The following is a 12,250-nucleotide window of genomic DNA, read 5'->3' on the forward strand; positions in this document are numbered from 1 at the left end:
ATGGGGGCTGCAGGAAGTGGCGCGGGCCAAGGGACATGCTGGCCGTCCTTCCCACAGCCCCCATTGGTGACAGGACAGAAGCGACTTTGTCTGTACAAAGTGCAAGCTGGTCTCCATATTGGAAGAGAAGGTTCAAGGTCTGGAGCAACAGGTATCGACCCTGCGTTGCATAAGAGAAACTGAAGATTTCCTGGACAGATGTCAGGATATGCTTCTACGGGCACAAGGTTCTGAAGATTCAGAGCAGGCTGCACATCGGGGACAGGAGGACGGTGAAGAAATTTGGCATCATGTGACCTCCAGAAGAGAAAAGGGGAATGTCCATGTACCAGCAATGCAGATACAGGTAAGTAACCGTTTTCATGTTCTCTCCACAGGTACTAATGCGGAGAGTGGACCAGATGATACGTCTGAGGGAAGAGAGCAGAAGGAGACTCCGCCGATTGGAAGGCATGAGATGCACTGTCCTAGGGTTGAGGGTTCCACGACCACTGATCCCAAGAGAAGGAGGCAGGTGGTGGTGGTTGGGGACTGAGTCATCTATCTGTCGCCCCGACTGGGAAAACCGAGAAGTCTGCTGCATGCCAGGAGCTAAGATTCACAATGTGACGGAGAGATTGCCTAGATTCATCAAGCCCTCAGATCACTACCCCTTCCTGCTTCTCTACGTGGGCACCAATGATACTGCCAAGAATGACCTTGAGCGGATCACTGCAGTCTACGTGGCTCTGGGAAGAAGGATAAAGGAGTCTGAGGCGCAAGTGATGTTCTCATCCATCCTCCCCGTGGAAGGAAAAGGCCTGGGTAGAGATCGTCGAATCGTGGAAGTCAATGAATGGCTACGCAGGTGGTGTCGGAGAGAAGGCTTTGGATTCTTTGACCATGGGATGGGTGTTCCAACAAGGAGGAGTGCTAGGCAGAGACGGGCTCCACCTAACGAAGAGAGGGAAGAGCATCTTCGCAAGCAGGCTGGCTAATCTAGTGAGGAGGGCTTTAAACTAGGTTCACCGAAGGAAGGAGACCAAAGCCCTGAGGTAAGTGGGGAAGTGGGATACCAGGAGGAAGCACGAGCAGGAGCATGTGAGAGGGGAGGGTTCCTGCCTCATACTGAGAAAGAGGGGCGATCAGCGGGTTATCTCAAGTGCCTATACACAAATGCACGAAGCCTGGGAAACAAGCAGGGAGAACTGGAAGTCCTGGCAAAGTCAAGGAATTATGATGTGATTAGAATAACAGAGACTTGGTGGGATAACTCCCATGACTGGAGTACTGTCATGGATGGATATAAGCTGTTCAGGAAGGACAGGCAGGGCAGGAAAGGTGGAGGAGTTGCACTGTATGTAAGAGAGCAGTATGACTGCTCAGAGCTCAAGTGTGAAACTGCAGAAAAACCTGAGAGTCTCTGGATTAAGTTTAGAAGTGTGAGCAACAAGGATGATGTCGTGGTGGGAGTCTACTATAGGCCATCGGACCAGGGGGATGAGGTGAAAGAGGCTTTCTTCTGGCAAGTCGCAGAAGTTACTAGATCGCACGCCCTGGTTCTCATGGGAGACTTCAGTCACCCTGATATCTGCTGGGAGAGCAATACAGTGGTGCACAGACAAACCAGGAAGTTTTTGGAAAATGTAGGGGACAATTTCCTGGTGCAAGTGCTGGAGGAACCAACTAGGGGCAGAGCTCTTCTTGACCTGCTGCTCACAAACCGGGAAGAATTAGTAGGGGAAGCAAAAGTGGATGGGAACCTGGGAGGCAGTGACCATGAGATGGTCGAGTTCAGGATCCTGACACAAGGAAGAAAGGAAAGCAGCAGAATATGGACCCTGGACTTCAGAAAAGCAGACTTTGACTCCCTCACGGAACTGATGGGCAAGATCCCCGGGGAGAATAACATGAGGGGGAAAGGAGTCCAGGAGAGCTGGCTGTATTTTAAAGAATCCTTATTGAGGTTACAGGGACAAATCATCCCGATGTGTAGAAAGAATAGTAACTATGGCAGGCGACCAGCTTGCCTTAACAGTGAAATCCTTGCTGATCTTAAATACAAAAAAGAAGCTTACAAGAAGTGGAAGATTGGACAAATGACCAGGGATGGGTATAAAAATATTGCTCAGGCATGCAGGAGTGAAATCAGGAAGGCCAAATCACACCTGAAGTTGCAGCTAGCAAGAGATGTTAAGAGTAACAAGAAGGGTTTCTTCAGGTATGTTAGCAACAAGAAGAAAGCCAAGGAAAGTGTGGGCCCCTTACTGAATGAGGGAGGCAACCTAGTGACAGAGGATGTGGAAAAAGCTAATGTACTCAATGCTTTTTTGCCTCTGTCTTCACAAACAAGGTCAGCTCCCAGACTACTGCACCAGGCAACACAGCATGGGGAGGAGGTGACCAGCCCTCTGTGGACAAAGAAGTGGTTCGGGACTATTAAGAAAAGCTGGACATGCACAAGTCCATGGGGCCGGATGTGTTGCATCCGAGAGTGCTAAAGGAGTTGGCGGATGTGATTGCAGAGCCATTAGCCATTATCTTTGAAAACTCATGGTGATTGGGGGAAGTCCCGGACGGCTGGAAAAAGGCTAATGTAGTGCCCATCTTTAAAAAAGGGAAGAAGGAGGATCCTGGGAACTACAGGCCAGTCAGCCTCACCTCAGTCCCTGGAAAAATCATGGAGCATGTCCTCAAGGAATAATTCTGAAGGACTTAGAGGAGAGGAAAGTGATCAGGAACAGTCAGCATGGATTCACCAAGGGCAAGTCATGCCTGACTAATCTAATTGCCTTCTATGACGAGATAACTGGCTCTGTGGATGAGGGGAAAGCAGTGGACGTGTTGTTCCTTGACTTTAGCAAAGCTTTTGACACCGTCTCCCACAGTATTCTTGCCAGCAAGTTAAAGAAGTATGGGCTGGATGAATGGACTATAAGGTGGATAGAAAGCTGGCTAGTTCTGTTGGGCTCAAAAAGTAGTGATCAACGGCTCCATGCCTAGTTGGCAGCCGGTATCAAGTGGAGTGCCCCAAGGGTCGGTCCTGGGGCCAGTTTTGTTCAATATCTTCATAAATGATCTGGAGGATGGTGTGGATTGCACCCTCAGCAAGTTTGCAGATGACACTAAACTGGGAGGAGAGGTAGATACGCTGGAGGGTAGGGATAGGATACAGAGGGACCTAGACAAATTAGAGGATTGGGCCAAAAGAAATCTGATGAGGTTCAACAAGGACAAACACAGAGTCCTGCACTTGGGATGGAAGAATCCAATGCACCGCTACAGACTAGGGACTGAATGGCTCGGCAGCAGTTCTGCAGAAAAGGACCTAGAGGTTACAGTGGACGAGAAGCTGGATATGAGTCAACAGTGTGCCCTTGTTGGCAAGAAGACCAATGGCATTTTGGGCTGTATAAGTAGGGGCATTGCCAGCAGATCGAGGGATGTGAGCGTTCCAATCTATTCAACACTGGTGAGGCCTCATCTGGAGTACTATGTCCACTTTTGGGCCCCACACTACAAGAAGGATGTGGAAAAATTGGAAAGAGTCCAGCGAAGGGCAACAAAAATGATTAGGAGACTGGAACACATGACTTATGAGGAGAGGCTGAGGGAACTGGGATTGTTTAAACTGCCGGAAGAGAAGAATGAGGGGGGATTTGATAGCAGCTTTCAACTACCTGAAAGGGGGTTCCAAAGAGGATGGATCTAGACTGTTCTCAGTGGTAGCAGATGACAGAACAAGGAGTAATGGTCTCAAGTTGCAGTGGGGGAGGTTTAGGTTGGATATTAGGAAAAACTTTTTCACTAGGAGGGTGGTGAAACACTGGAATGAGTTACCTAGGGAGGTGGTGGAATCTCCTTCCTTAGAAGTTTTTAAGGTCAAGCTTGACAAAGCCCTGGCTGGGATGATTTAATTGGGGATCAGTCCTGCTTTGAGCAGGGGGTTGGACTAGATGACCTCCTGAGGTCCCTTCCAACCCTGATATTCGATGATATTCTGCCCTGGGATATGAGAAAAAGGCTTTCTTTTACTCCAGGCAGAATTTTGTGGGCCCTGTCTTCCCCGTTCTCATGAAGAAGAGAAAAGGAGTACTTGTGGCACCTCAGAGACTAACCAATTTATTTGAGCATAAGCTTTCGTGAGCTACAGCTCACTTCATCGGATGCATACTGTGGAAACTGCAGAAGACATTATATACACAGAGACCATGAAACAATACCTCCTCCCACCCCACTCTCCTGCTGGTAATAGCTTATCTAAAGTGATCACTCTCCTTACAATGTGTATGATAATCAAGTGGGGCCATTTCCAGCACAAATCCAGGTTTTCTCACCCTCCGCACCCACCCCCCAACTCACTCTCCTGCTGGTAATAGCCCATCCAAAGTGACCACTCTCTTTACAATGTATATGTCAGCCACACTATCAGAGGCTCGTTCACCTGCACGTCCACCAATGTGATATATGCCATCATGTGCCAGCAATGCCCCTCTCCCATGTACATTGGTCAAACTGGACAGTCTCTACGTAAAAGAATAAATGGACACAAATCAGATGTCAAGAATTATAACATTCATAAACCAGTCAGAGAACACTTCAATCTCTCTGGTCACACAATTACAGACATGAAGGTCGCTATCTTAAAACAAAAAAACTTCAAATCCAGACTCCAGCGAGCAACTGTCCACCTTGATTTTCATACACATTGTAAGGAGAGTGGTCACTTTGGATAAGCTATTACCAGCAGGAGAGTGAGTTTGTGTGTGTGGTTTTTGGAAAAAGGGGGGAGGGTGAAAAAACCTGGATTTGTGCTGGAAATGGCCCAACTTGATTATCATACACATTGTAAGGAGAGCGATCACTTTAGATAAGCTATTACCAGCAGGAGAGTGGGGTGGGAGGAGGTATTGTTTCATGGTCCCTGTATATAATGTCTTCTGCAGTTTCCACAGTATGCATCTGATGAAGTGAGCTTCAGCTCACGAAAGCTTATGCTCAAATAAATTGGTTAGTCTCTAAGGTGCCACAAGTACTCCTTTTCTTTTTGCGAATACAGACTAACATGGCTGTTACTCTGAAACATGAAGAAGAGAAGCTCTTCACACAAGAAAATTGTTCAGATCCTTTTTCGGTCATTTGGATCGTCCGGTCCCCTCCCCTTGAGCTGCGCCTTGTAATCTTATGCACAGGGACCAGGCTTCAAGCACCGGGGGTTCACCTCAATTATGTGTCTTCCCTCCGTGCACATAAAATTGTGTACTAGGTAAATTTCTTAATAATAACTTATAAAAGGCTCAACTTATTGAATTTTATCTAAATATATACTTATAGTACTTGCTGTCTCCTCCCTGCTTCATTATTAGGTGGTTTAGAGGAGGAAGAGTAAAGCAGCAATATTAATTGATTTCTTCTAAAATAAGCAAAAATCTTTCAAAACCTGCTTTGTGTTGTACTTTCCTATTAGATGGCCAGGTGAGGTTCCAGCTGAAGTCAAAGAGAGACTTGCATAACCAAGAGCAGATTTTGGTAATGGAAGCTCAAGGAGATGAATGCAAATATCACTATTGTTTCAATAATAGGTTATTCCACTTCTGCAGAGCAAAACTGCACCAGCTCTGCTCTGAAGTCACTGGGAATGGGGGATGCTCAGTATGTCTCAAGAAGAGCTTAACACCTGGCTGCACTGGGCCCTATAGCGTATAGAGGTTAATATATTAAATTTGTTTTGGCTTGTTCTCTGTGAATAATTAGCTAAGATAAACATCCAAGTATATATTTAAGATTTTTTTTTGTTCCCTAGGCAGCAGGAGCAATCCGTCCTCTCGTCTCTACTGTTGTTGCTTCCTCTGCAGATGGTTCCTTAGACCATTCACTAGAACGTTCCAGGTACAGAGCAAGTGAAATGCCTCAGGCTTTCCTGTTTGATATAATCTATCAAGCATATCATCAGGTAAGAATCTGGGCTTTTCAAAATAGAAGCTCACTTCTCCCCCTCAATGTACTGTATGTTAAAGGAAACTAAGTCACCTTGTTTGGTTTTTCTGAAAATTATAGTTGAAATGTCTATAAATCTATCACAGATTATATGAGATTGCATGTAAATCATTTCAGTGTAGTCTCCTAATGACAATGTTTTATAATAATATTTTATAACTTTTTACTATGATTTGCGTACTACGGCAGTTCTTATGATCTGTTCCATTTATACTGTTATCAAACTGCCAAATACGAATGTGATTCCCGGGTTTTAGGTGGCAAAGAAAATCATTATCTATGCCTAATTGTACGTGATGAAATATGTATTTTGTATATTATGAGCCATATTCTCTGATGGTGCAATTCCATTACAGTCAATGGAATTATACCAGAGAGAATTTAGCTGTTCATATATTTTACCAATGTAGCTCTCTTCCTTTGTGCATTAATGTATCATTAAACCTGTTAAAATTAATGCTACAAGCCTGAGTTTGAATTAAGATTCCAGTAACCCAGAAAACTCACAAAAAGTCAGAAAATTAGCAGTTACACTTCCTCTTACTTTCTCTCTATCTTTGCGGTAATCTTTGTCCCTTATTCTCCTCTTTTCCCATGACACATTGACCTCTTCCACTTCCTGGGTGAAGATGACTCAAGCAAAGCAGTCCTCTACTCGAGGATTAAGGGCCTGATCCAGAGTCCATTGGAAAGATTCCCATTGATTTAGAGTTTAGGTCTTGATTCAACAAAGTACATAAGCTAGTGGACTAACATGCTTAAAGTTAGATATATGTTAAGTATCTTAATGAGTCAGTGGAGTAAGTGGCAGGACTTTGTGGAGGCAATCCTGTGTGAGTAGTGTAATAGTGGACAGTGGGATATGCTAAAATATTGGAAGATATTAATTTTGCAAATATCAGTTAATGTATGTGAAACTATAAAATATTCCATGCATCATAGTAAATTATTAGATTCACTAGATACATTGATTAATGACTGATCATGATATATCTGTGAATACTATCTCTGTTTTAACTTTCCATTAATTAACTGTATTTCATTAACACCATCTTGATTGAACTGAAAAATTTGGAGCAGGAGATTCTAATGAAACCTTAATTATTTCACCATTATCCCCTGTGATGTTTTCTTTCATTTGTCTCACCCTACACTCAGAGCTTACTGGAAGCACTCCAAACTCTAATCTCCAGGCTTCACTTCCTCTTCACACATCCACTTGTGGAGAGTTGTCTATCATCCAGGGATCTCCAAGGTTGGTGCCTGGGAGCATGAGATTTCTTCACTTGCCACTTGGTAGGAATTGTTTCAGTGCACTAATGTGTAAAGCCTGGTACCTCATGGTTGAAAAGAAGAATCTGTTACAAATCTTTTGCAAGAATAACAACCTGTGTTATACTGTGGAGGCAAAAGACCTATCTGGCTTTAAGATTAAACTCAATAAGTTTATGGAGGAGATGGTATGATGGGATAACATGATTTTGGCAATTAATTGATCTTTAACTATTCATGGTAAATAGGCCCAATGGCTTGTGATGGGATGTTAGATGGGGTGGGATCTGAGTTACTACGGAGAATTCTTTCCTGGGTATGTGAATCTTTCTTTTCTGGCTGGTGAATCTTGCCCATATGCTCAGGGTTTAGCTGATCACCATATTTGGGGTCGGGAATGAATTTTCCTCCTGGGCAGATTGGAAGAGGCCCTGGAGGTTTTTCACCTTCCTCTGTAGCATGGGGCACGGGTCACTTGCTGGAGGATTCTCTGCTCCTTGAAGTCTTTAAACCACGATTTGAGGACTTCAGTAGCTCAGACATAGGTGAGAGGTTTATCGCAGGAGTGGGTGGGTGAGATTCTGTGGCCTGCATTGTGCAGGAGGTCAGACTAGATGATCATAATGGTCCCTTCTGACCTTAATATCTATGCATCTATGAAATATTTTGAGTCTTATCTGAAGCTTATCCCCATATCATCACTCCTGTTTATCTACTATGAATGAAATAAAGCAGGGGTTCTCAAACTGGGGGTCAGGACCCCTCTGGCGGTCATGAGGTTATTACATGGGGGGGTCGCGAGCTGTCAGCCTCCACCCCAAACCCTGCTTTGCATCCAGCATTTATAATGGTGTTAACTATAATGGTTAACCTAAGTGTTTTTAATTTATAAAGGGGGTCACACGCAGAGGCTTTCTATTTGAAAGGGGTCACCAGTACAAAAGTTTGGGAATCACTGAAATAAAGTATTTATTCCACATGAAATCTGCATGAAAAGGATGTTACCATTGCATTGGTAAACTCTCAAAATTCAGGAGATGTCCCTCTCCCCCCATGAGTATCTGTTGTGACTGGTTTTAATTACATGGTCATATACTATTTCTCAAAACATACTGTATAATACTGTACTCTGTTTTTCTAGGGTTAGGTTGTGGATACCCCATGTGCAGGTACACTAGAGAGCTGGGAAGGGCGTAAAGGAGTGTTGCTGTCCCTCCACTGCATTGTTCAATGGCCAGCCATATTTGCAATCTCTGTGTTTCTCTGAGTACGGGGAATGCTCCCACCTAGAGTGTGTACTTCTCTCCCCTTGCAGGAGCAAAACTCCAAAAGGGGGCATTGAGGAACCAGGGCTATGATCCCTTCCCCACACCCATTGCATTGACTACATGCTGTTCATCTAAAGGGATGGTGCAACACGCACGAGTGCTCTATGCTTTGGAGCTCTGGAAAAGAATATACTTCACTAAAACTTCTTAAATATTTCTGGTCTCAGGTGGTAGTGGTTGTTGTTATTTATTTGTACTGCAATAGCATTTAAGGGCTCCAATCAAGGATCAGGGCCCTGTTTGTGCAAGGAACTATACAAACAGATAACAAAAAGGTAGCTGCTGCCCTGAAGACCTTAAAATCTAACTGTAGAAGAGCTTTGTTTAGCTCAGTGGTTTGAACATTGCCCTGCTAAACCTAGGGTTGTGAGTTCAATCCTTGAGGGGGCCATTTAGGGATCTGGGGCAAAAATTGGGTCCTGCTTTGAGCAGGGGGTTGGACTAGATGACCTTCTGTGTTCCCTTCCAACTCTGATATTCTATGATACTGGGGCCTGATTCTATGACTGGAGGTGGAGATGGAAAGAAGATAGCTAAAAGTGCTTTGCAAGCCTTAACTAAACTTCACAAAAATCTCATGAAAAACGTAGGTATCATTTCACCATTTTACAGATACAGAAAGAGAAGTTAAATTTCTTTTGTCCAAGATCACACAGCAGGTCAGATGGCAAAGCTGGGAATGGAGTCCAGCTCTTCTGTGATCTGCATACTAGATTATGTTCTTACTCTGTGTAGAAAACACAATAGTGACCTTTATGACATAACTCTGGAGACGAGTTGAAGGCCACTTTCACCTTTACTGGTTCCCCAGGTTTTCCAGTTGAATATATGTGTGCTGTTTTATTTTTTTGTCTGATATTGTACATCACATTTTTGCAAGTAGGATCTCATTTTAGTGTTTGCTCATGTCTCTCATTTCTCTATGTCTGTTTTCTATTACCGTTCTGTCCACAGAGGTATTTGTAACTTCTCTTAACTTGGAACATGTGAATCTCATTAGTAGGCTGTTTTACTTGCCCTTCTAGATCATTAATGAGGATATTAAATGAGATTGGATCTAACCCACTAATCCCTAAAAGAATAAATATATTTGAAACAAAATAAACTAGAAATAACTAGAAATGCCAACAAACAGTAATTTGACTGGCTATTGAACATTTATAGGTGTGATGGCTACGGTTTCAGATATTTAATTTGTGTTTTGAAAAAAGAGCCATACTTCTTCACGTGGCTGCAGACGTGCATTCCACTCAGATGTGTGCATGCCCAGTGCTCACTGAAACTGGAAAACTTTTGCTTAGCAGTATCTATAGGGATGCTGTTCATGCCCTATGGCCCTTAACTCCTCCTGTGGCTATTTAAAGTGGCTGCAGCGACATCCCACCCACCACCCCACACCTTCAGGTCCTTTGCACTGAATGTCAAGAGTAGAGACTACGATACAGACAGGTGGAGGGTGGGTCGTGGAATATACGTCTGCACCCCCATCTCAAAGAGAAAAGACATTTGAGTATTTCACATTTTTACTAGAGGAATGCAAATGATTGAAAAAGAACTGCTTAGTCTCCTGGGAAAATAATGTAAACATTTCTTTTAAAAATTATGACAATACAAACAGCTATATCAGCAGTGTCCAAATTTTTGAGCCTCTGGGCAAAACATATTTCTGAAAGGTCAAAAGGTTACAATCAATGCTTTGGGCCATATTTTCTGTCCTATTCTTCTCCCTTTGCACCCTTTCTCCTTTACTGCCTTGTTCTGGGGAGGAGAGTCATCCTTGGATAGATACTTCTCAGGCTTAGGCAGAGCCAGTTAGCTCCTATCCTGTTTTCCCTGAGGTTCCTACTGTCTAACAAGAAAACTGGCACCAGAAGTACTCTTTCTTATCCCTTTCCTGTGATACAGCAAGGAGCCAACGGACATGCAGCAAGGAAGTGACAACTGTTAAGAGCACTCTCAGCTCACATGCGAGCAGCACCTAGGGCTTCACGGGAAGCAGTTGGAGTCAGTTGATCAGAGAATGACTACACCTCTTCCCACAATGATGGGGCTGATTCAGACCCTTCAATTTAAAAATCAGAGAGGACAAATTTTCAAATTATAATTATATATTTCTTTTTAACACAGTTGCCCTCAAAGGCCACAGATTTGACATAACTGAGTTATATACAATATTTTGTCATAATCCCATTATACTTATTCATATATTATAGGTGAAAGAGCAGCAACAGCTACAATTAAGATTGCCTAACATTTTCCAGTATAAGCCTCTATTTTCAGTTGTTTATTGCTTTGCCAAGTGCTAGCCATTTGGTTTGAAATTTTACATGTTAGCTATCTGTCTCAGAATGAATTTATTTTGCAAAGTTTCAGCAAAAATAGCTTAGCCATTTCTGAAAACAAGGTTAGGGGAAAATGTGTATGTTTTATTTGTTTAAAAAATTTCATCTGCTTTATTGAAGTGTTCTAATATCGCCATCTCCTATAGCTGGAACTTGAAATTTGTCAGGGAGGTACCTTTTGCTGCCCTAATGAAAATCCATTGAGATTGTGCTAAATTAAAAGCCTCTTCATATAACCATGTGCATGTAGTCAGTGGAGCTTTTTGGTCCAGCCCTAGTATGCCCACTGCACTGGGTATGCTCCCAGGCCTCACTCAGCTTTCTGCATGGTGCAGAGTTAGAGTGCTAGATGGGGCAGAAACACAATGACTTCCTCCCCTCCAAGTGCATTATTCCCATGGACTAGATCATAGGTTCTCATGCCCTTTCAATATTACTACATACAGTTGTTAGCTACAGTATCATATACGTTTTTTTCATTCAGTGCCCTTGGAGGTCAGTGACCTGAGGCAGAGAATTAGAAAAAGAGGAAGAACTTCCTTTTGTGTTTGCAGCACTGGACAGGGACTCAGGAACAACTAGGTTAAATTCTTTGCTCTGCCTTAGACATCCTCTGTGATGTTGGGTAAGACACTGTACTGCAATGCATGCATGCAAGGGGACTGAATTATTGTTGCATAGGCAACCTTAACGCTGGCATTTTCTAACTTATTAGGTTCATATAAATGGAATTCCTGTTTTTAGGAACAGACGTTTATTCTATCCATATCAGCCCCCAGGGAAATCAGAAAACTAGAAGTGTTAATTATAAATCCACCCTTTCCAAGAATAGCTAAACAAGTCTTATTTCTTAGACCAGACTTGTTCTTTTTTGCCTAAGGAAGTTTCAGTTTTCCGTTCAGATTTTTAAATTAAACTAGGAGCCTATATCCCAAGAATCCTCCTGAAGTCTGAAAAGAAAGACAGGGTACATCATTTCGTGGAAGTTAGGCATTCCCCAGAGCAATATCTTAAGAAGAATTAGAGTATCAGGAAGTCAAGTTGACTATCTGTTTCCTTCCATCATATTATGCTCGGGCTGATTTCTATACAGACCTGATCCTGACAGATTGTGCAATGCATAGAAGCCCTTTGTATTGAGTAGTAATACAAAACATCATGTTATGTCATGTCACATTATTGTAACAAAGTAGCAGAACATTATGTAGAAAAGGCTGAAATACACATTTCATACTATATGCTGTGTCAAGGTTAGGTGTTCATTATCTAGGTATATTTATCAAGGTGGGATAGTTGTAAACAGTTACAGAGTCTTGCTTTCCTGGCAAGTGG

At 43.0% G+C, this 12,250-nt stretch overlaps 1 protein-coding gene across 5 annotated transcripts in view; it reads left to right on the forward strand.

Moving 5' to 3' along the window:
* Positions 1 to 12,250, forward strand: part of CRPPA (CDP-L-ribitol pyrophosphorylase A) — a 201,668-nt gene that overhangs the window by 43,938 nt on the left and 145,480 nt on the right. For all 5 annotated transcript variants that reach the window (XM_073333802.1, XM_073333800.1, XM_073333801.1 and 2 more), the window contains exon 3: positions 5,783 to 5,932. In XM_073333802.1, the coding sequence (XP_073189903.1) occupies positions 5,783 to 5,932 (150 nt within the window). The remainder of the gene's footprint in view (positions 1 to 5,782; positions 5,933 to 12,250) is intronic.

The sequence above is a fragment of the Lepidochelys kempii genome, chromosome 2, assembly GCF_965140285.1.
Source record: "Lepidochelys kempii isolate rLepKem1 chromosome 2, rLepKem1.hap1, whole genome shotgun sequence".
Taxonomy (NCBI): domain Eukaryota; kingdom Metazoa; phylum Chordata; order Testudines; family Cheloniidae; genus Lepidochelys; species Lepidochelys kempii.